At 28.6% G+C, this 24579-nt stretch overlaps 4 protein-coding genes across 5 annotated transcripts; 3 read left to right on the top strand and 1 right to left on the bottom strand.

Moving 5' to 3' along the window:
* Window positions 1–2278: 2278 nt before the first annotated feature.
* On the bottom strand, window positions 2279–4702 carry LOC124845086 (uncharacterized). Its single transcript, XM_047322130.2, has 3 exons — window positions 4397–4702; window positions 4001–4116; window positions 2279–3848 (listed from the first exon to the last, which is right to left on the bottom strand). The coding sequence occupies exons 1-3, from the start codon at window positions 4533–4535 to the stop codon at window positions 2430–2432; spliced, it is 1674 nt and encodes a 557-aa protein (XP_047178086.2). The 5' UTR covers window positions 4536–4702; the 3' UTR covers window positions 2279–2429.
* A 1972-nt stretch (window positions 4703–6674) lies between these two features.
* On the top strand, window positions 6675–7809 carry LOC124845077 (uncharacterized protein At5g01610-like). Its single transcript, XM_047322117.2, has 3 exons — window positions 6675–6839; window positions 7054–7108; window positions 7211–7809. Exons 1-3 carry the CDS (start codon window positions 6753–6755, stop codon window positions 7591–7593), a joined length of 525 nt encoding a protein of 174 aa, XP_047178073.1. The 5' UTR covers window positions 6675–6752; the 3' UTR covers window positions 7594–7809.
* Window positions 7810–14610: 6801 nt separating this feature from the next.
* On the top strand, window positions 14611–15902 carry LOC124845106 (eukaryotic translation initiation factor 5A-2). Its single transcript, XM_047322155.2, has 5 exons — window positions 14611–14860; window positions 15061–15183; window positions 15289–15345; window positions 15442–15516; window positions 15624–15902. The coding sequence occupies exons 1-5, from the start codon at window positions 14738–14740 to the stop codon at window positions 15726–15728; spliced, it is 483 nt and encodes a 160-aa protein (XP_047178111.2). The 5' UTR covers window positions 14611–14737; the 3' UTR covers window positions 15729–15902.
* Window positions 15903–21562: 5660 nt separating this feature from the next.
* LOC124819651 (HNH endonuclease domain-containing protein) lies at window positions 21563–24579 on the top strand. 2 transcript variants are annotated; one of them, XM_088105042.1, is made up of 3 exons: window positions 21563–21856; window positions 21964–22086; window positions 24188–24579. In XM_088105042.1, exons 1-3 carry the CDS (start codon window positions 21634–21636, stop codon window positions 24334–24336), a joined length of 495 nt encoding a protein of 164 aa, XP_087961168.1. In that variant the 5' UTR covers window positions 21563–21633; the 3' UTR covers window positions 24337–24579. The 2 variants fall into 2 exon arrangements, with proteins under 2 accessions (XP_087961168.1, XP_047147163.2); XM_047291207.2 differs by having other exon boundaries at window positions 21570–21856; window positions 24191–24579.

Genomic DNA, 24579 nt, shown 5'->3' with positions numbered 1-24579 from the left:
AATTTATGTCAAGATAGGTCAAAACTAATCTAGATTATGAAAGGTGAACTAAAGTTAATATCGATTGAGTAAATTGAACTTAAGTAAAGCAAAGTCAAATCATAATGAGTTGAATTTGATAATATTAAATCCATATTACATTAGGTTTGATGAGACCAAATGTATATTAAACTAGATTGAAGCTAAATCAGACTAATTCAAATTTAACTTTAAATATATATTTAACAAATTAATCTAAGTTTAATGTAATTAATAAACTAGATTTAATTCAATTTAAATTGAATTGAAAAATATCCAAATTAATTTAATTTAGTTAAAATAAATTAATTTTATTGAATTTGAAAATCTATGTTGGTTTTAGAAAAAATAAAACCAATCTTTAATATGGTCATTATATTTATAAAAGAAATAATTAAAGATTATGAAACATAATAAGTTTAATAACATGTTTGGTCTTTATATTTGTAACAATAATTAAATATTTTTTTTCTATTTATTTTTTATTTAATATGGTCTTATATTTAAAAAAAAAACTCAGTATGATTTTTGTTTACATCAACATTAAAGTTATTTAGATGATGATGAACTAACATGTGTTAATACGATCATTCACTTTTTTACGTATTTATTGTTTAATTCTAAAAGAAATAGTGAAATGTCATTAATTTAATCGAAGATATCACATTGAATTTTTTTTAGAAAAGATATAGAAATAATGTTGAATAAAAAATAAGTATAAATATAAAAATGAAAGTTCTATTAAATTAATATAATATTAGGTTTGGGCATCCATATTTAATACGTTAATAGAAAAATATTGACTTTCAAGATTTTCCCCCTCATGGAGGAACAATCTACTACTTTGAACTTTGAAGTGTGAGATGTGATTGTCACATAAGACTATATGAATGCATGAATATATTAAATTGATATTTATCACGAATAATTGACCAGCACACGCTTGTGGAAATTCAAGACAAAATGTCCATAGTTCAACGTCCCATTATTTGGCTTTTCCCTGTCAAATAGGGACCAGAAACAAAGAATACACAACGTGTGTTTAACTTGCTAATAATATTTATCATGTTTCATATTTAAAAATTATCAATATTAAGCGTTTTCTGATTGATGGAAGGTAAAAACAACTTGCATCTGCTTTTCCTTGCACTAATATTTAGGCTAGAATATGTAACACGTGAACATACTTCACACATTCGTTTCTTATAACAAATTAACATATAAATTAATTAATATATTTTTTATTTTGCTTTTCAATATTTTAATTTTTAATTAACCTGTGTACATTATTTAAATTGAAAAATTAACTAAAAAATTAATTAATTTGTTTAAAAATAATATAAGAAAATTGATTTTGCGAAAAAAAAGGTGAACGAATGAATTACTTTTCATCTCCACCTCTAAACTTCACTTTGAGAAAGTGGTGTTTATTGTCATGCCCATCTTAAAGTAACGTTGAACATGTACTTTGTTGAATACTATTCTTGGATTCTTCAATGAAAAACTTAGACAAAAATTCCTAAACAAGCCAATTCAATCACCCAACCCGATGATTCAAACACGCCCTTTAGACCTAAAACATTATCATCAAGAACGTTCTATCACCATATAAGATAAATGAAAAGTGGGAGATCACGATGCAATGTATTTTGTTAGAAATTACGATTTCATAAGGATTTTCCGAAATACATTTTTTGCGCCACCTTATATAAGAAACACTATGATAACCGATTAAACATTAGAATAAATAGATTTCATAAGGGTTGAGATACGATATTCAAACAACAAAAACATTAAGCAGTCCCAGAAAAATGAAATTCACTTGACAACTTTTCTGGAGGGGAATGATCCCATTAACTGGGCCAGCCCAGTTTGGAAATGAGGATTGAGCCCATCAGTCCTAACCTATCATTATTGGCCCAACCAAACCTAAACTATCATCGTCAACTTTCTTACAATCGGAAGAAATTAAGTTGTAACACATGAACAATTACACCCATATAAAGAGAAATAAATAGCTTTGATTGACCAAATAATTTATCTATGTAATAATATCACACAAACCAATTCCACGTATGAATAATGAAAACTAAGAATAAATAACTGATATCATGTAAAAATAGAGTTGAAAAAACAAGATTAATAAAGTTATTATAAATTAGTTAGGTTCCATAGTTATATATTAAAATTTGCATAACCTGTTACAGTAAAACTTGGCGTTCTGATAGCTGTTTCTGATTGTGTCCCTGGTCGTACAAACTTAAAGATATAATGTCTTAGGATAAGAATAAAAGTGGTACAGAAAATAAGACCAAACAGATTATCCCATTGTTTGATACAACAAATATTAGAGGAGACTGCAACTAAATATAATTAGCAAGTAACAAATGACATATATAAGAGTTAGACTTTCACAATTTCATGTTGAGAACCTTACCTAAGGGCTGGTAGGATCCAGGTGTTCCATACGATGAGGAAGGACTAAATGGTTTAGGGGTAGATTCCTCCCTAAGGGCAGTAAGAGCAAGCCTTCTTCTCTGCCTATGTTCCCTGTGTCTCCTTATTTTCTCCTCTAATGCTGTTTTAGCATTCTCAGCAAACTCAGCCCTGCTCAGAGCCTGTTCTGCACGAGCCCTCAACTCCGAAATTTTCACTGATGCATTTTCCAGCTCCTTTTTCATCAATGCTAACTCTGAAAATCTTCCTACCTCTCCTTCAACTCCAAATAAGGATTTTCCTGTCACATGCTCATTGTTCTTCTCACTATTTCTCTCTTCAACTTCTGCCTTTGAGTGATCGGTTGTAGATTCTTCAGTAATCTTTCCATTCTTGTAAACCACCCTATGTTCCTGCAGCTTAGACTTCAGCAATGCAATTTCCACCTGTGTTTCAATGTCGCTCTCCTTGTTCATGTTTAGTTCTGCATTAGCCTCATGTAACTCACTAGTGAGTGATTCATTAGTAATACTCAAGGCATTTATTTCTTCCTTTGCAACCTTAACTTGTTGCTTTAACCGACTCAATTCCATTTCTAGTGTGTGAATGTACGCAGATTGATCCATTATCTTTCTCTCCTTTAGTTCCATGTCAATGTTTAATCGGTCTAAGTCTTTGGGAGAAGAATCCTCAGATAAAACGAGTTTTCCATTAGCTAGTATATGTTCCAGGAGAAGAGAATCCACCACTGTAGACACGCCCATTGGTTGATTTTGTAACATTTCCTCATGCTTTCTCATATCTTCTAGCTGTTGTTGTACCTGAGCAGTAGCTTTTGTAGCGAAATCAATTTGCTCATCCTTCTCAGACAATAAAGCTAACTTCTCTCTCTCAGATTCAATGGCAGCTAGTTTTGAATTGCGAATAGCTTCATTGAGCTCCTTCACTTGCTGCACAAGTTCTTCTTTCTGTTCCTTTTCAGCCTCCAAAGCGGATTCCAATTGTTTTGCTTTGGTCAAAGAGTTCATTTCTGAATCTCTGGCAGCAACAAGTTCTGTTTCTTTGTTGAGAAGCTCCCTTTGTGTGGCCTTCAGTTCGCTTAAAACATGGGCAAACTGGTCTCGGACCTTCGCAGCCTCCAAACTCTGATCAACCATCTCTTTCATCTTGGATTCAAGTTCACCTTTGCGAGATCTACATTCCGAACATTCACTCATGTTCTTGTTTCTTTCAATGTCAGATTTCTTCAGTAGGGTAGACAATTCGTGAATCATCTTTTGGCTATGCTCCAACTTAAGAAGTGCTTGCATGTGTGCAGCATGCTTTGCTTCTAACTGAAACTTGCAGTTGGCCAATTCCTTTGTCAGCTCCTCAAATTCATTTCCACAATCACTCTGACCAACAAATAAAGCAAAATCATGAATTTAGATGCCGATCTCTCATAATATTTATGATCGAATTTACCCGAGTGAACGAGACTAACAATGAAACGTTATTTTAAGATACTCTAAAATCCTTTCAAAACCATATTTCTTACTTATCTTACCTTACTCCTTGCAGCTTGATATTTCTTCTGATCACCTTTATCTCCAAACAAAGAGACAGCATTCCGGACAGGTTCAATTGATTTAGTATCTATCTCACTACCCATGATTTTGCAAAACTAGAGTGTGCTGCAACAGTGTCACAAGAAAGTCAAAACTAACTCCAAAATCCCAGGTTATCTGTCAAAACATGTATAAAGAGCATCAAACACAGAACTGTTCAACATTGTTAAAACAACTAAGGAAATTTAAAATATATGTTTAAAAACAACTTAATCCAATATGTTTATTTTATATGTATGCAGATGGGTAAATAACAGTTAGATGTAGAAGTCTTATGTAAGATAGATATATGCATAAAAAATAATGTGTGTGAGGTGGAGAAGATAAGAAGATACCTGAGTGGAGGGTAGGAAGCAAGGTTGGAAGGAAAATGGGAAAAAAAAGGCAGAGAGAATAGGATGAAGGGAGAGAAAAAAACATTAAAGTTATCGTGATGGAGGTCTGTTTGGAAGTTGTATTAATGGAGATTAGCATTACGGACAACACAATGTTGTGAAGTTGTCATGGCGTGTGGCCGTCGAAGAATTATTCATGTTTGGTTCTCGGGATTGTCGGGTGGAAGAAAATAAACTTTGGTTTATGCTTTACCCTCTAAACTTGTACATTTACATGCAAACACTTTTCCTCTTATATTTTCTGTGTTCTCCTTCTCACCTGCAAGTATATGGAGTGTGATTTGTGATGTGGAATAGGTATTCCTTTGTTTGTCTTGTTAAATATGTCAATTGTCAAAATTGTTAATTTAATCATTATTTACCAGTAGATAAAATTGTAACTATTTATTTTTAATTGAAATTTAACGTGATGGATGGGTGGAATAATGTGATCAGAGGGGTATTATTTTAATTTTAATACTCTCTTTAAATGTTCTAGAACATGCTACATCACCGTCTCATTGATTTAGGTTTATATTTAGAAAATTATTTAATTGGTATGATAGCCTAAATTAACGAATGGTGTGGCTTGTCTCCTGTGTTTTATGTCCAAAATGAAAAAATAATTATAATTCAGTTTTTTTATTTCGCTTGTATCTTCACTCAAACAAGAAAGACTTGAAAATTGTTTAGAAAAGGATCTTATTTTGAAGACTGCAACACGTAGTTAACTTTTTAGATTATAGAAGGGAATCAAATCTGTCTATAGGTTTATAATTTTGTAAGTATTTTCTCATTTTATTACCATTGTACAAAAATATGAATACCATAGTTCTTTTATTTTCTCATAATGTAAAGAAAAACGTTAGTTTTTATTTATTTTATTAAAATAAGAATTTCTGCATAGAAAGTTGTACAATTAATTCTTAAAAATTAAACTATTTCAATAGTTTTCCTATATTACGTCTAAAAATAATTTAAGTTAAATATAATAAAATATTATATATGAAATTAATCTTCTCTTGAGAATATATATAATATTATATTTATAATAAAAAAATAGATAAACTTAAAATAAAAAATAATAAAACTAAAAATAAAATATTTATATAAAATATATAATAATATAATATATCTAATAATTTAAATACATTTTCTTCAACTATTAGAATCACTTTTTAAGAATAGATATGACAAAACTTCAAGTTTCTAAACGAATAGATTTAAGATGTAATAACTAATTCTAACAATGTTAATTTAACCTAGCAAAAGAACCATTTGGTAAGTATTATTAGAATGACTTAATTAAATTTTAAGTTCATCATAAATTTAAATATTTTTAATTAAATTCTTATTACATTTTTTTTATCTATTAAGTCTTCCAAAATATATTTTACGTTTTTAATTAAGTTTTTACTGTTTAATTTTTCCATTAATAAAGTTACGTGGTTTTTATCTTCCATTATCTTAGTTCAAGTGAAATGCAATAAAAAGAAGACTTATACATCTTAATCCATGACCGCTGGTTGTATGAAGGACGACTTTAATTTTGAGATAAACATAATAAAAACTAGCTGTTATGTTAACTAAAAAAACTTCCTTCACAAAATAGCATTGTGATTCTATAACCATAACAATTAAACAATAAAAACTCATTTAAAAAATATAAAAAAATTTATTGCTCAATTGATAATTTTTTTTACTAAAGACTTAATTAAAAATACTAAAAAGTTATCACGAACTTAAATTTAATCAAACCTATTAAAATTCGTAGAGATTGTTTATAAAGTATAATAATTAGAGGTATAGATTGAATTATTGTAAACTCTTTAATATATTCTCAACTCCTATAGGTTAAAAAAGAATCATAAAATTTAATTGATAATTCAAAATGTTTGGTAAAAATATTTAAACACGGGACTCTGTCAGATGTAACATTTAAGTTGAGAAATCATTTTTAGTATGACAGGTTTTATGGCACGGCGAACCTCATATGTTACATAAAGGAGTGATTGAATGTGAAACATCACCCACCTACAAAGCAATTATAACCATAAACTCGCTGATATTACTGTTAATTAATTTAGATTACAAGGCAAGCTAAAATCCAATTTAAGCGAGAAAATTTTGGAGCTTAACCTTATGAGATGTTTTTTTTTTTTCACTTTGAGTGATTTATTTGAAAGTTTGTTTATGCGACGCCTTGAGTTGTCTGGTTTACCATCCATGACAGAGACAGTTTCCATACCATTGTGTTTAAACATGATTTTCCTTTCTTTCAAAGAGAGAAACTGAGAGTTGGTAAAGTTAAAGGAGAATGGATAAGGCTCTCACTAAACTGGGAAGTGCTTGGATCTCCAAGAAAGCCAAGGCAGAGATTTCCCACATAACTGACGATCTATCAGTATGCATCTTTCACCCTTTTTTTCTCATTTCTTAACTTTCTGTCTCAGTGCTTCACTTTTCTCTGTTTTGGGTATATTGTTTTGTTAATTTCTCAGAACTAGGATCATATCTTACTTGAAAATAAACATGGAGGACATGAAAGTGCATTTGTTCTTCTGATATTAGATAATTTTTCTGAACGATAAAGGCTTATACGTTGCTTGCAATTTCAGGCTCTCTCAACTACTGTGGAAGAGAAGACAAAACTTTTCATCAACAAGCTGAAAGGTAGCTATTGTTTTCACATCTTGCACATGCATTTCGAACATGAACTTGCAATGTACATAATAGCAAACATATTAATGAGACATTCTGTTTTGTTATTAATAGGAAAATCCCAGAAGGCTTTACCAGATCTTCTTCGAGAGTACAACCTTCCTCCCGGTCTGTTCCCCCGGAACATAACTTGCTACGAGTTTGATGTAGCTAAAGGAAAGTTGGTGGTGCACTTGAGCTCTCCCTGTGAGGTGTGCTTCAAGGACTCATCCATTGTGAGGTATGCAAACCGTGTGAAAGGGAGCTTAACAAAGGGTAAGTTGAATGTTTTAGATGGAATGAAGACCAAGGTTCTTGTGTGGGTCAAGGTCACCAGTGTTGCTGTTGACAGTTACAAATCTGACAAAGTGTGGTTCACTGCTGCTGGAGTTAAGAAATCAAGGCCCAAAGATGCCTATGAAATGCCTCGTGAAGCTATTAAGGTAGAATCATTTTGAACCACTTTATAATATGGTGATTCAATTCAAAACTTATGTATTATTTGCAATGGCTGTATTATTAGACAATTGATTTTTCTTTCCTTGGTATGTTTAGAGGTATTGTATACGTTGTTGCATTTGAAATTCACTCTGAGCTATGTATGATGTCAAGAAAAGTGCATGCGCTGCCAAATTTGCAATTTCAATGCTGTTGACATGGTCACAACACAAGTATATTTGCACTGAGTTGTAATACCCGATTGTTGACATAAGTGGTAGAGTATTTTCTTATGTTTCTTAATAAACAAAGAGAATAACCCATGATCAAGTTGAATGTTTTCGAATAAAATTATTTTAAACATTATTATGAATTTTAAAACTAAAAATTCATTAATCCTTTATTATCAAGTAAAATTTATTAAAATAAAAATGAAAATAATAATAATAATACAAAGACTACACCAAACTTATGATCATGACAAAAACTATATTTTATAAAACATAAGAAAATTATACTATTATAAAAAAAATTTAAATGAATATATAGATATAAATAATTAAACTAAGAATAAAAGTCAAATTACTTGGAAACCTAATAATTTCTCTTATGCAAAACTTTAAATTACACATACTTATAAAAGAAAAACCACCAAGGTTATTGTCGATATTAATTCATGGTCCATATCAATAAATTACTTGTTGATCCAAGAAACCATGATAAACTAAAGTAGAAGAACCAAAATCTTTGAAAGTCCTTCTTTTATTGTCTCCAAAACATGACATAAATTTAATATAAATAAAAGTTTACACTTCTAAAAAGCTATAAAATTATCTCGATATTCACTATTGACTACCTCTAAAAGTATTAGCATATGTAGCTGAATCAGGACAAACACCTAACTATACCACCAATGTTTATGTTAAATTAATAAACAAATGAAATTTGTCATATTATGTCTATCTATAAATGAAACCATCAATATTGAAAATTTTTCAGGAAAACAAAGACTATATTAATCATATGCTTATTAGTAAAAATGAAATCTTGAAAAACCCTCTTGAATTACTCTCACAACTACATAAAACAATAAAACAAAACAAAAAAAGGATAAATGAATAAATATTCAACACTGTTCTCACACTCACACACACAGAATACGTAAAACATAAAACCACACTATTTTTCTTACCTTTAAATCAATAAGTAATTGGTCGTACAACAATTTCTAAAAAACTAAAATTTTAATAAATTATATTATCTCAATTTACCATTCTATACTAAAAAGGTAAAAGTTTTAGCAACTTTTTAAGAAAGGACACAAATATCATCAAAAATTCAATTATGCATATCTTCATTTTCATTAATCATGAAAAAAATCACATAAATTAATAATCCAATAAAAATCTATTCAAGTTAAGCTAATAACAAAATGCAACTTTACTCTATCAAAATAATAAATTTGAGTAAATTTAAATATATAAATATCAGAATACCATGATTTCAAAATTAATACAATCACTCTTGGTTAATAAAAAAAATTAGATGTACAATTAATTAATGATTTAGTTGTATAGATATATTTTTTAAATGTAATCTACATAAATTTGTCAAGTTTTGTAAATAATATACAATATTTAAAAATCAATTTGTATTAAAATAATTTATTAGAGTTATATGTAAAAAAATTTAAAATATATATCTAACAATTATAAACATAGATTATTATAGTGCATGATTCATATAAAACATTATTTGTTCAAAATTATTGATAAATTGATAAACATACCAGAGGCACAGAGGTATTAAAACATATACTAATAAAGTTTATCTTTCTCATGTGCAGATGTGTACCTGTTATATATTGTATTTTTGGTACACCTTATATTTTAATTTGTTCATTTCTATCAGTAAAAGAAACACTGTAATTGAAAAAAATATTACTAGCTTTGAAAGTAAAGTTGAATGGCAGCTGAAACAGTGCTGACATTTTGGAGAAACTTGGAGGAGAATCTGACCTTAGTTTTGGGAGTTTTTTTCATTAATGACACATGTTAAATTTTTAATTTCAGTTTGTTATATTTACTTATAGCACATAGCACAGTTTTTAATTCCACTACTGTTTGTTATATTTACTTAGCACAATTCTTAATAGGTTCAAAATTTAGTTTATGAAAAATCGAATTTTTAATATTATTTGAAATTTTTTTAGAAAAATTAATATTTAAAACTCATTTGTTAAGAAAACGAATTATGGGAATGGTTTGGAATTTTAACTACAAGAATTTACTTTTATTTTTTACCTTTGAACTTTTTGTACTCTTCTTTTTTTCCTTTCTCTTTAACCTAGTCGTCGTCCTCCTCTCTTTAACCTAGTCCTCGTTTTTATTCTCCTATGTTCTTGTGGCATCCCACCGCCACAATACTCAGGTGCTGTTCCAGTTTTGATTAGATTTTACATAATTATATATATTGGTCTGGTCTGTAAGAAAAATAGTGATACAATGATTTGGGAAAGCATAAGAGGGAAAACAATGAGACTTATTGAAAATCATTGAGTCTTTAAATGGATTTGGAAAACTGTTGAATGTTTCAATGATTTTGGAAACTGGGTGAACAATTTTTTTAAAAGGTTTAAACCATCTTATGGTCCTCATTGAGTTGTTAAATGGATTTGAAAAATTGTTGAATGTTTCAATGATTTTGGAAACTGGGTAAACAATTTTTTTTCTCAAGTGGGTCCTCTGGTTGAAAACCGTATCAATTGGGTCTTAAATTTTGAAAAAACTTAACAATTACGTCTTTTCCGTTTAGTTTTCTCAAAGGATGGTAACCGATGTTGAGTAATACATTTAATATGTTGATGTGCATTGTTTGATTATGTGAAATTTTTATTTAAATTAAGGGATTATGACATGACAAAATTTAATTAGGTTATGTTAAAATAATAGATTAGAGATTTTATGTTATTTAGATTAGGCTTTATAAACTAAATAAGGTTAGAGAAAAGAGAGAATTGAAAAGGGAATTAGGAATTTCATAATCAAGAAAACCAAGCATTAGGGTCGTGCGAGAGACATTTTTCTCCTTCCTCTTCTCTTTTGCGGGTTTGATTCAACAAAGCATTCTTCTTCTTCCTACCTTTTCCTAGTTCTTGTTCGATTTTTCGCAACAAGGAGAGGTCAGATTTTCTCGACCGCTACGTAAACTCCCACGAACATGGATCTTCGCACTGGTAGAGTGATATATGTAAATTATTATACAGGAAAGGATGTATAATTGGGAGTTTGTCAGCCAATTCTCGCATAGCGCAAGCCAAAGTTCGCATTGCCAGAAAAATACAGGAGAGGATCAGAAGACCTTTCAAAGACCTTTCAAGACATCTAAGACTTCACTTTCTGCAAGGAATTGCAGAAAAGAGTACGTTTGATATGTCTAGGATAGGCTAAATTTTCTGTTAATTGGAATTGGTTGTATGACGAAACATTAATGTAAATTTCCTGTGCAATATATGTTTTTGTTCTTGTTCTTTTCTTGACTTGCTTTTGATTATACGAAAGTATTAATCTCTTTAAAAGTTCTATTGTACTGGAAATTATTTTTAGAACCAGAAACGTAAAAAAAGAAACTAAAAGTAACTACGCTAGGAATACTTTTCTGTGCTTTTGGTCATTCTCAACGTATGAAGTTAATGCAAAATTATCTGATGAATTAATTAAGGAATTAATAATTCAATAGATAATTTTAGAACTTGTTTTAAGGAATTAAACCAAGATACTCTCATCTCATGTGAATGCTTGAACAAAGAATATATGTTGTCCAGGATTTTACTATAATGTTAGTCAAAGACCAATTCTAGTGATCTTTTATCGCATTTTTCAATCTTAACTTTTTTTAAGTTGTTAATTTCATGCTTAATTCCAAATTGAAATCACAAATGTTATCATTAATAATTGATCTTGATAACTCAAATTCCCTTGGGAAAAGGGTACTCTTTTACTTATTCACTGTATTACTTGAAACGATTTGATATACTTGCCAAAAAGATATCATAGAGATGTGTCGCCGATGTGGCTCCCGAGCCACCAAAACCTAACCTCTCCTTGCTGCGAAAACCGAACAAGAACCAAGAAAACAAAGGGAGAAGAAGAATTCCTTGTTGAATCGAACCGACAAAAGAGAAGAGGAAGGGAGAAAATGTCTCTTGAGTGACCCTAATGCTGGGTAAGAAAACAAAATCCCTAATATATTATTTTAATATAAACCAATTAAATTTTGTCATGTCATAATCCTTTAATTTAAATAAAAATTTCATATAATCAAACAATCCAGATCAACATATTAACTATACTTTAGCTCAGCATTGATTAACGTCGTTCGAGAACACTTAACGGAAAGGATGTAATTGTTATGATTTTTCAAAATTTAGGATCCAATTAAGACTGTTTTCAATGCATAAGACCAATTTGAGATTCTCCAACAAATATGAGGATCATCCGAGAGTTTAAACATTTGAAAAAAAACATTGTTTACCAGGTTTCCAAAACCATTGAAACCTTCAGCAATTTTCCAAACTCATTCAAAGGTTTTCCAAACTCATTCAACAGCTCAATGGTTTTCAATAAGCATCACTATTTTTCCCTCCCATATTTTTTAGATCAATGCATCACTATTTTTTTCACAAGTCAAACTAATATATATAACTGTGTAAAATCTAATCATGCAAATCTAATCAAAACCATAATAATACCTGGGTATTGTGGTGGTGGAGTGACAAAAGAACAAATGAGAAGAAAAAAAAAAGAGAGGAGCATCGGTTAGGTTAAAGAGAAAGGAGAAAAGAAAAAGAGTATAAAAAATTTAAAAGTAAAAATAAAAGTAAACTCAAATCCAAAATTATTCACAACAATTACTTTCTTGACAAACTAAATCAAATTTTAATTTTTTAAAAATATTAAAAATTCGGTTTCCTAATAACTAAAGTCTGAATTTACTAAAAACGGTGCTGTATAAGTAAATATATGTGAAATTTAAAACGTAATATGTGTCATTAATAAAAAAATATAGTTTTGGTGATAAATTATCTCTGTTTTAGTTTCGATTAGATGTGTATTAATTAATTATTTTTTATCAAATATAATAACTTTGTATAAAAGACTTTTAAAACAAATTTAAAAGTTTATGCAACATACAGTCAAATATATAATATACATAATGTACTTTAAAAGATGCTTCTAAAGTTTGTTTAAATTTAAACATATTTAAAACATTTTTTTAAATTAATGGATATTATATAAATTAACTATTTTACAATGTAAATTTTTTCAGAAACTTAATTTTTGTTTTAAATTATAAATTTTATTTATCTCCAACGCAATTTAATATACTACTGGATCTTAATGTATTATTCAATTAGAATATTACTTAAAAAGGTTTGTATGATTTATGGTTCTAATATTAGCTATAATTTGATTGTCATATATACACAATCTTTAATCCACTTATGATCTTAATGTATTTTTCAATTAGAACTATTTGAAGTTCAATTTAATAATATTTTTGTTATATTTATTGATCTGCCATGTTGTACGGATTATTTTCTTCTAAAAACTATGTTAAAGAATATTTAAATTAAAAAAGAAATTACCCACCAAAACCCAAATCAGAGACCACTGGTTCCACCTTCAATCCAGTGTAACTTCCACTCTTTTTATTTTTATTTTTTAAAAACTACATTTTAATACCTGATAAAAGGAATTAAACTGACCTTAAAAAATCTGTGGTTAGAGGGTTCAACCTGTTTGATTAAAAAATATGTTTTCTTTTTTTAACTGGAGTTTTTTTTTTTTAAGAATTATAGTTACTAATTTGATATTTTCGAACTTAAACATTATGTGTTAGATATATATGTTTTGACTTTTTACACATTTAAATGGAACTTAAATTTTAAAATTCAATTATACAATATTATTTTATTAATATTGTTTCATATATTAGATTACTTTATGAAAAATAATAGTTATATTTACTAAAATAAGTTTAACTTATTTAAACAGTTGAATCTCACATTTATTTATTTGTTCTTTATAACGCATGAGTTTTTTTATTAGTTATTGTTTATTTTTTCTGCACCTTTCTTTTTTCAAGAGTGACAATATGACCCAACTCCTTTAAGTCTCTCCCATTTTCAATCTGTTAAATAAGAATTGGATTAACTGGTCCGTTTTTCAAATGTATTACAAATAACTTAAGGATTATAAGTTATGTGAGTAGAGTTTTAACTCTTCACAGACTAAAAATTTCAGTTTGCTTCACATTTTTTATTATAAGCCTAAAAACGGGCCCATTACTTCATTTTTTTTTTAAAACTGTAATATTATAAATGCTAAACTATTCTTTATGAAAAAAAAAAGATAAAATGTATTTTTACTTTTTTTATATATATTTTGAATTGTGAAATATGAAATTTGATTGTTGATCTTGAGTTGTGTAATATAAAATTTAGTTTTGGATCTAGAACATTTTGATTCTGTAATATAAAATTTAATTGCAAATTTGCATAATATAAAATATATATTTCAGGTACAATTCAGAATGTATTTAATATATTTTAGATTATATAATTTAAAAATAATATAAGTATATCCAGAATCTATAATAAAATACATAAAAAAACATATATTTTAGATTATATAATTTATAATATATTACAATTTTTTATATATTTTTTAATTATATCTGGAAATATAAAAAAAAATATGTTTCCAAATCTCAACCACCTTCTCAAATATAAAAAAAAAATGTTTTGATAAATATGAATCCAGAATTGTTGGGAGGGTTGCGGTAACGGCTGAGCGGCTGCTTAAAGACAAAAAAAAATTCAATATATTTTAGATTTTTATTTTTTTAAGCAAAGATTAAAAAGGTTATTTTATGGTTGGGCCTGAAGCCCAATTACAATAGCGTTTATGTGACGCATGAAAAAGATCCAACGGTGTAGAAACAAACACAAGAAGATCTGATACAGAAAGGAAAATAAAACCCTAACTAGATAGGTTGAGTTTGGTGGCGAAGGAAAATATTATATAGGTACAGAGATCTGTACTTGTATCTTCAGTTGCTCTTCTCGGCCAGTTCTAAAATCATCCGTTTTCAATCCAAGCCATGTCGGACGAAGAGCACCATTTCGAGTCCAAGGCTGATGCCGGAGCATCCAAAACCTACCCTCAGCAAGCCGGTACCATTCGCAAGAATGGTTACATAGTCATCAAAAGCCGTCCCTGCAAGGTAAATTATTTTTCCAAACCCTAAGTTGCTTTTTGCATGTTTTCTTTTATGATTACTGCTTTTTAGATCCTAATATGTTTTTACAATTCATCACCGCCATTAATTTCTTTATTATTTAATAAATCAGATGTTGATTTTATGCCATACCTCTGTTTTTGATTTTGTATTTTATTTTGATTATGTTTTATATATCTTAACAGGTTGTGGAAGTTTCCACTTCCAAAACTGGAAAGCATGGTCACGCTAAGTGTCATTTTGTTGGAATTGATATTTTCACTGGCAAGAAACTTGAGGATATTGTGCCCTCCTCTCACAACTGTGATGTATGGATGACCTTTTAAATTGTCATTTTTAATTTTTGTTGTTGTAGTAGATTAACCTAACTTGGCCACTGTTTTTCCTATGTTGTTGCAAATTATGGTTGTTAGGTTCCTCATGTGAATCGTACTGACTATCAGCTCATTGATATTTCTGAAGATGGATTTGTAAGTTTGTTTCTGTTCAGATTTTTTCTCTTTTTTTATCCTTGTAAATAGTGAAAATGAACTCTGAACATGGGTTTGCTAATAACATTATTGTAGGTGAGTCTGCTTACTGAAAATGGGAACACTAAGGATGACCTCAGGCTCCCTACTGATGATAGTCTTCTGACTCAGGTTGGCTCAAATTTGGAGATTTTCCCCTTTTTGGATTGACCAATATAAGTTATTTTTTTGTTAGTATTTTCTCTGATAGGGTTTGTTTTAATGTTTTCTCTTTGCAGATAAAGGATGGATTTGCTGAGGGCAAGGACCTTGTTGTGTCTGTGATGTCTGCTATGGGTGAGGAACAGATTTGTGCTTTGAAGGACATTGGGCCAAAGAATTAGCTTTTCGTGTGGCTGTTTCTTGTTTTTATTTAAGCAAAATTATTTTTGTAAACCTTGGTTTGTTCAAGAACTGCTTATAGATTTTAGTCAGACTAGTCTTAACCATTGTGTTTTTCTGTTGTCATGTGATTTTATTATGAAAAGAAGAGTATGTGGGAATTATTTTTGGTATTATATGATGAAGGGTGAATATTTTTGGTAAGATATGATGAGTTTCACGAGGAGACTTGCATGATAAACAGACAATGTGAGAGTGGGAATTCATAAAAAGATTGTTAATTTTTCTTTTAAAAAAATATACTATCAAATCTAGTAATATTTTTGAAAATGAATTTTATTTTATTTTTGATTTGAACATTTTTATTTTACTTAAAAAAGTTTAAAATGAATTTTCTGTAACACGGTCTTTAAATGGACTTATTGGAAAAGTGATGCTTTTGAGTTTGATGTTTGTCTACTTTTAACGTAATTGGCATGTTATTATGCCAATAAGAATGATAAAAGTTTGTTGTCTAATTGATGTTTTATGTTATATCTTTGTTTTGTTTTATGAAAATGTATTTATTTTTCATTTAGTTCATTTTATTATTGTCTATTCCATGTTATTTACTTTATGGGGACTGACTTTTGTGTACATAAATGTTTACTAGTTATTTTGTATATTTTATATTTTATAATTTTTATTTGGTTTAAACCTTCATGATTCTTATTTTTTGATTTTCATGAATGATCTTTGTTTTTTTCTTCTGATTTAATTAGGTCATATTTTTAAAAATATTTATATAAAAAATTATGTTGAAATTTTTAAAGTGAATATCTTTTAAGTTACATCACCATATTTTCTCTTCAATTAAAATAATATATTAATTTAATTAATAATATATTAATAATCTAATTTAATTAATAATATATTAAAAAATATATTAATTTAATTAATAATCCAATTTCAGAACTAAATTTTTATAAAATTATGTGTATTTTAATATACAATTTTATATTATATCAAATTATTATATAAAAATAATAACTTATTTAATATTTTTTAGATGACTATTTGAGAAAAAATATTCTTTTAAACTAAAATATGTTTATTATATTTTTCTAAAAATTATTTTATTTATAAATTTAAATAAATTCAATATATATTATATTTTTAATTTTTCAAAATAATAAAATTATATATCTAATGATTACAATAAAAAATTAATTTAAATAGTTTTTTATAAAAATTAATATTTATGTATTTATATTTAAAGAAAAAAGACAATATTAAAATATCATGTAAAACTTGAAAATTAAAATATTTAATAAAAATTATCAAATAAATAAAATAAATAATTAAAAATAAACTAATTTAATTTTGAAGAATAACTGCTTCTAACCCATTGTAGGTGTAGGTGGTGAAACTTAAGAAAAAAGTCTTTTATAAAATAAATGAAAAATAAATAAAATTTGGTTTTAAAAATATTAAATAAAGAAAAGTAAATAATGTCACATCACCACTATTTATTTAATTAAAACATTTCAGTAAATAATGTCACATCACTCTTAGCATCACGTGGCCTTAATTTAAGGTGTCTGAGACCACTTAACAGTTAGGGTAAAATGTGTTCATTTTTACAAAAAATATGACCCCAATTGAGACAAATGAAAAAATAATGATCGAAGTGGGATTTTTATACAAAAATGAGAACCAAGAGAGAAATTAAACCATTTTATTTCATATATATATATATATATATATATATATATATATATATATATATATATTTGATCAGTTATTTATTACAGTAGAATTATAAAAATTAATGAATTTTGTTTATAATTATGTTTTGAATAAATAGTAGGATTCCTACATGAACGATGAATGTTTCAGGTTTTCTTATGGTTGGGTTACTTATTTTTATTGTTTCTATTTTTCATTTATTTTTTTTCTAAAATTTAAGGAAATTACTTACATTTTGGGGATTGTACCTGTCTTCCTAGAAGATTTTTATCTATGACTTTTTTACATTTTTGTATGTGAAATGTAGCAAGTTATCTTTTCATAAACAAAGTTAAATGAATATTTTAAAATAGGAATAACTATGTAATTTAATTAAATTGTTTTATTTTATCTTTCAATTTAACCAGTTTTCTTCCTTATTTCCACCATCAAATAGTAAGTATTTTTTATTCTAATTCATTTTCATTTTTATTCTCTATTTATTTATTTCCTGTTTTAGTTCTTACCTTATCCAAATAGAATGTGATTAATTACCTTTTTTCTGTTCGGTAAAGTTGGGTAGAAACTAAAAGTCAATTAAAATTTGAAGGCTAGTTTGAAATTCATTGTTAAAAGTTAGGAAACTAATTTATTCAATTACAAATGTTATATATATATATATATATATATATATAAGAATATTTATATGATCTTTGTATACAAGTTTTTATTTTTAACTATTAATAAAAATATACAATTATATAATATCTCATTTATTATACTATTAAAATAAAACATTTCATTCTAAATATTTAGAAGACAAATAATTTAATTTATATGTGTATGTTAGGGTTATAATAATATCACCTTTATACATTTTCAAAGTAGTATACTAAATTCTCTATACTTAACAAATGTTTTAATATAAGACTATACCTAACAAGATCAAATATCACTCAGATATCTTGATAATTGTCTCCTCAACCATAAGAGGTGTTTTTACACCTATATCTTTATATGTAATGAGGCGATTATTGAAAAAAAAAAACAACAAAAAAGAGAAGATAAACTAATATACAAAAAGAACATCATATATTAATAAAAAGGTTTAATTGCTTATTTTGTCACTAGTTTTGCTGCAGTGTGTCAAATCTTTTCTTTTAAAAAAGTTTCAATTTCGTCCACGTATAATTTGCATTAATCAAGTCCATTATGTTAATTTTGCACAAACAGAATTAACTCTTTCGTGATGTGACAAAAGAGTATGCTAACATAGCAAAAACAATTTTTTTAAGGTTTACATATGTTTAATGTATTGTGGTTACAAAGGAGGAACTTGTGTAATGTTGGGTACCTTAGGTGTAGGTTGGGATATTGTCTTATTAATATAGGATAGTCGTATAATGTCTCTTTAAGGTATGATGATTGAATGCCTTGTATAAACTAAGGTGGTAGATATTATTATATGTGTCTCGTGATTTTCGTAAGCTGGTTAGTATGGTGCATGACTGTTTAGAGTGTTGTCATTGCATTCACTGTGACTGTCGTGAGCCGTTTTGTGGGATCATGTGACTTGTTTATGTTATTTGTGATTGTATGCTACGATGTTGTATGACTCATGCATTGGGTTGATATGTGCTGATTAAGGGATGTATTACGGGAACATTTAGTTCTTACGATAATTATTATCTTAATGTTATGGTTGCCAAATCTAGTTCTTAGAATTTCCAAACTATTAGGATATGGTCATCGAAAGGGGTATGTGGTTTTTGAAAGGGAAACTTAATGAATGAGGGGGTTGGGATTGAATCCTATGATCCATCTTTGGTATGAGCATGGATGTCACGTTGGTGTGGTAAACATGATGTATGTGTTGGTGATTATATTTTTGGTTATGTATTCTTATCATACTTCGTTAATTTAGGGTTGTACCTTTCTTCTTGTAAGATGGTAGAAAGATGGATCTCGTCGTCTTTAAGAGACAGTGGAAGAGATGTAAATTTGAGTGTTGTCCTTTTCTCTTTTTGAGGGAGTAGAAAGGGATGAATATCTTACAGGTTTCAGCTCGTGCTGAGTATAATACCTTATGTGAGCAACATCGAAGTTTTACTTATAAGTCCTTGAGTGTAGGAGATAGGTCCAAAACTACGGTGGAGGACGACTCAAATCATTCTATTTTGGTTAATATGATTGGTGCGAATGAGTATGGAAGATGACAGCGGGTTGGGCCGGGCATAGATAGTGCCTACCTGCAATCCGACCTGTAATATGAAAACCCAACTTGCAACCCACGTAGGTACCTGCTTAAAAAAAATCGCATGTATTTTAAAATTCATGGTAGCAAATACCCCAAATATTTAAAAAAATATATTTTATACATTTTAAAATTTAATTTAAATAAAATTATAAAAAAATATATAAAATATAATATAAATTAAATTAAATTAAATATAAATATAAATTTAATACAGTATAAATTAATTTTTTTTAATTAAATTTAATTTAAGAAAATATAAATTAAATTTTTATTTTTATTTTAATGGGTAGCGGGTATCCGCAGGTCTATAGTATAATACTTGCACCGAACCTGTTTATAAGCGGATTTTATTCGTAGATATTTGTATATACATATTTCTTTTTCCATTTCTATACAATTATATAGATAGTTAGTATTGTCATGAGTTGCCTTTAGATGACACACTTGTGTAGAAATTGTGGAGTATGACACACTTGTGTAGAAATTGTGGAGTAGGAAGGATTTCTTTCGAGGGAAAGCATGGTTAGGAATTAAAGTGGTCATTATAGTTTTACTATAAATTAAATTTGATCCACGTGATAGATTTATAGTATTGACTTAATGATTAAAATCAAGGTTATCAAATTCGAGAGTTTATGTAAACTCGACTCGTAAACTCGTAAGAGTTTACTTCAGATGAAAAGAATTATATAAATAATATCTTAATTCAAATAAGTTTACAAAATTATATAACTTTAAATAAATAAAATTTATAGTTATATTGTTCATAAAAATAAATATTGTAAAACATAAATACATGAATTATTGTCATTAATTTTGATGCATTTCATTAAATATATAACTTTCAAGTTCGCAGAATCACTCCAAACTCGCGATCTTATACGATCTTACCGGTTTCACCGTCGATTCTATCAATTTTACGCAAAAAACAAATTTACTTTCGAGTTAACTCGGAAGCCATGTTTGGGAATGTAAACTACGAGTTAACTCAAGAGTTTGATAACCATGATTGAAATAAATATGTTGTATTTATGTTTTGATGTTTATTATCTTAACTCATCCTTACTTGGTTGTGCATATCCAATTCATCTTATTTTATGAGAACAAATGACATTACAAATATTTCATCTTATGTATAAAAGGACGAGATCAGAGTTGGAGATTTTTCATATTATTTTAGACAATTGATTTTAATTATAGTAGAAAGATTTATTGTTTTTGGAGATTGTATACTTTGGCTTTGTTCACTTGAGTGGATTTGAGGGAGAGTAATTGAGGGGATTTGAGAGGATTTGAAAATAAATTTTTTTGTTGTTTATTTGAGTCAATTTGGAGGTAAGTGAGAATGAATTTCGAAGTAAAGATTGTGATAATTAGTGTAGGATTTGATTGACGTGACATATTAAAAAAATTTACTTCCAAATCCAATCTCATTTACCTCCAAATTCATTCAAATAATCAACAAAAAAATTTATTTTCAAATCCACTCAAGTGAATAAGGTCTTATTTAAATTTTTGTTTAAACGAAATTAAATTAAGACTTTAAAAAAGTTACCAATACTAAAGCGAATTAAATGTTTAATTTCTACAATAAAAATGGTTTATACAGAGTACTCGTGAGATGTACAAATATAATGAAGAACAAAAATTAGTGAAATAAATGAAAAAAACAAAGAAATGGTTGGATAGTTTTATATAAAATAAATTAAAATGACTATTAACTTTTAAAAATTTAATAAATAAATATATTATAAAAGATAAAATAAGAATAATAATTGTGGAAAAATAGTTATAGATAATATTTTTTATTTTAACCAATGATATTTTATTAGAATATTTAGAGATTCATGTCATTTATTAAAACAGAAATAAAAACATAGATCCTTCTTGTTCAGCTGTTGCTCCTTTTTCCCTGCTCCCTGTAGTGTAGAGCGAGGAGGAGGATGAGTTCTTCTCCGCCTCGTTCTCGTGGCGACGGCGAGAAAAGACCCAGGTTTTTCGACTCAAACGCCAAGACCCTCTGTTGGTCCAAGGCTGATATTGTCCCCGGCCGTCACCCTGAGAGGTGGCGCAAAGACGCCGCGGGTAACATTGTCTGCAAACGTTTCTACAACTGCATCGGCTGCCTCTGCTACGAGTACGATCACATCATCCCCTTCTCCAAAGGTTTCATTCTATTTTTAGTCCATTCATTTCTTCTTCATTTCCGTATTCTATTCTTGCTATTTGGTAATTTGATATTTATCTAATTGTCTCGTGATGTTGCGGTGTAGGTGGTGAGTCCACAGCAGATAATTGTCAAATACTTCAATCAAGAGTTAACAGACTCAAATCGGACAAATATGACATTGATTCTAATCAATTGAAAGACTACTCTTGTGAGGTTAATTTTACTGGTATGCCTGCTTCTGTGTTTGTCTATCTCTGCATTTCACTCTTTCTTTATCCTCTTATTATGCATTTACCCATCCCTGGCTTGAGGAATTCCTTTATTCATCTTTGTTCATCGTGGAGAAACAAATGATAGAATTATTTTTAGGTACTGAAAATCACAATTCCTATTTTCGAACTCAGTCACCTTAGTAAAGTTAGAACCTCAATCCTCTTCAACATACAACCCTAATTGTAGGTAATAGTTGTGATTCTTTCAATTGTTGGCCTTTTCAATTTATAGCTTGCATCATTGAAGAGTATCTGCACAATTTTTTAACGTGTCTTGGTTCCACGGATTGGGATTTTCTAAATGCTGTACACATTCATGTCCTTCAATTTCATCACTAGAAGCTTTTGCCGGCACTTTTTGGACTCTACACATTATGAGTTATGGATTGCTTCACCTTTGTAAAAAATAATGAAAGCGGTTAAATGAAATTCTCTATTCATGTCTTAGTTTCCTTTCATTTTTTTTACGTGAATTTCTTAGTTCAGCCAATGCTTCATTTTAATTGAATCAATTAAGAATGTTTCGTTCTAGTTATCTTAAATTAGTCACCCTGATTCTGAAGATCTCCAAAATTAGTTGGCAATACATTTTTAGATTGATCTTAAGTGGATTGATTGGCAGTCACTATCCTGGACTTAATATTGTTATGGGTAGTTTATTCACTGTATCCTGTTAAAAGAATTGTTGTTACATTACACTTAGGACCTTTTTTTGTTTGATGATATTTATTTGAAATAATAGTAAAAAATGAAGGGTTGTGAAAAGATAAAAGGGCGTGAATTAATATAAATCAAGCAGTATTATTTTATGTAACTATCAGGTATCCGAAGGGTTCTTGATATTGTGATTATTTGGCGTGTCTAGAATTCATGTAATAGTTTTGGTTTAATCTTATTATAAATAGAGTTCCTATCCATGCAGCTAGTATGCCAAATATAATATAATCTCCTTTATTTTCTAGTCTCCTATCTATTTTTCTAACAGAGTGGTGTGAGAGCTTAGGCTTTGATAATTGAGAGATGCACTTAGTGAGTTGATAGATGACAAACAAAATCTTGAACTTGGTTCAAGTTGCTCATTTACCAATGAGTTATGGCAATTGGTGCGGTCAGATGAGGCCCTGCTATACCGAACAGGAAATTGAGAATACTTTGTCTCCAAATGAGAGTGAGGCTTTGTTGAAGATAAAGAAGAAGGATCAGCAAACACTTACCATTACCTATCAAGGTTTTGAGGACATCATGTTTGAGATGGTCTAATGCATTCACCCCAAGCAAGCTTGGGAGATTTTGAAAAACTCCTTTGAAGACAAGGTAAAGGTGTGCCTACAAATTCTTCATGGAGGGTTTGAATCCTTACGAGTGAAGGAGATGAATCAATTTCTTATTTTAACAATAAGGTGATAATGATTGTAAATCAAATTATGAATTATGGAGAGAATGTGGAAGATGGCTGCGGGCGGTATAGAAGATTATTCATTCATCTACCATAAAATTTGATGTTGTGGTTTGTGCAGTTGAAGGGTCAAAGGACATTAGAATTGATGATCGTAGACCAATTGATGGAATTGGTTAGACAAATAACCAGTTGAAGGGTCAGTGGACATTCAAGTTTAAGAAAAAAATTGATGAGGAAAAGGTGGAGCTAGTTCATCTGAAGACACAATATTTCATTTTCATTAAGCTCCTCATGGTTAAAGAATTTACAAGATTAAGAAAATGACTTGGTATGCAGAAAATGTGTTAAGAATTTTCTAACTAAGGGGGATGCTGGAGATAAAAGGGAGTGAGTTTACATGAAAAGTCTATAATAACTAAAACCTACTCTAATATAAAAATAAAATCAATCCATCTTTTTCGTGTCCCAAATGTAATAAAATCTCCTCTATTTTTCTAACAGATCTAGGCCTGATCAATTATTGACATGTTCATTGAAATTATACGTCTATTTCACAATTACTTATAGGTATAGTGTTCAAGTAAATTGTGTAGTGCTCAAATCTTTGCATAATCAATCATGTTTCTTAGCTCAATATTCTACTTTTGATCAATTAGCAGATAAGGAGCTTGATATAATTGAGATGGCTGTTTACGGGGATGTGGTGCGGCCTGGAAATCAGTGTCGTTGCAGAACTATTGCTGAGAAACTTGGCAAATTTAAACCAAAAGATGACAAAGATGCTTGTAAGTTGCCACAGGGATGAATCTTAACTGTAGCCAGCGACTATACAACATAAATAATGTATTGAAAACAGAAGCTCATGCCAAATAAGTTTTAGACAAAAAACAATTGTTTCACTTTATATCATACCATTTGGTCTAGCGTTAGGATTGACATCTAGACCTAGTTGTTAACAATAATTCTAGGTTTCTGACTTCTTTAAAGTAACCTCTAAAGTAATAGGGAAAAAAATATATTATCAATGACACATTATAGATTTGTTTGA

This window comes from Vigna umbellata, chromosome 1 (genome assembly GCF_029865625.1).
Source record: "Vigna umbellata cultivar VRB3 chromosome 1, Vumbellata_1.0, whole genome shotgun sequence".
Taxonomy (NCBI): Eukaryota; Viridiplantae; Streptophyta; class Magnoliopsida; order Fabales; family Fabaceae; genus Vigna; species Vigna umbellata.
This window is presented reverse-complemented; position numbering and strand designations above follow the sequence as displayed.

Excerpts from the sequence above, each read along its gene's own strand:
- LOC124845086 (XM_047322130.2), bottom strand. The coding sequence starts at position 4,535 with ATGCTAATCTCCATTAATACAACTTCCAAACAGACCTCCATCACGATA. Across the intron at positions 4,117-4,396 it reads GCTTCCTACCCTCCACTCAG|TTTGCAAAATCATGGGTAGT; the intron begins GTATCTTCTTAT and ends GCACACTCTAGT. Across the intron at positions 3,849-4,000 it reads ATCAAGCTGCAAGGAGTAAG|AGTGATTGTGGAAATGAATT; the intron begins GTAAGATAAGTA and ends TTTGTTGGTCAG.
- LOC124845077 (XM_047322117.2), top strand. The coding sequence starts at position 6,753 with ATGGATAAGGCTCTCACTAAACTGGGAAGTGCTTGGATCTCCAAGAAA. Across the intron at positions 6,840-7,053 it reads ACATAACTGACGATCTATCA|GCTCTCTCAACTACTGTGGA; the intron begins GTATGCATCTTT and ends TTGCAATTTCAG. Across the intron at positions 7,109-7,210 it reads TTTCATCAACAAGCTGAAAG|GAAAATCCCAGAAGGCTTTA; the intron begins GTAGCTATTGTT and ends TGTTATTAATAG.
- LOC124845106 (XM_047322155.2), top strand. The coding sequence starts at position 14,738 with ATGTCGGACGAAGAGCACCATTTCGAGTCCAAGGCTGATGCCGGAGCA. Across the intron at positions 15,184-15,288 it reads CCTCCTCTCACAACTGTGAT|GTTCCTCATGTGAATCGTAC; the intron begins GTATGGATGACC and ends TATGGTTGTTAG. Across the intron at positions 15,517-15,623 it reads ATGATAGTCTTCTGACTCAG|ATAAAGGATGGATTTGCTGA; the intron begins GTTGGCTCAAAT and ends TTCTCTTTGCAG.
- LOC124819651 (XM_088105042.1), top strand. The coding sequence starts at position 21,634 with ATGAGTTCTTCTCCGCCTCGTTCTCGTGGCGACGGCGAGAAAAGACCC. Across the intron at positions 21,857-21,963 it reads CATCATCCCCTTCTCCAAAG|GTGGTGAGTCCACAGCAGAT; the intron begins GTTTCATTCTAT and ends GTTGCGGTGTAG. Across the intron at positions 22,087-24,187 it reads TTGTGAGGTTAATTTTACTG|CAGATAAGGAGCTTGATATA; the intron begins GTATGCCTGCTT and ends TTGATCAATTAG.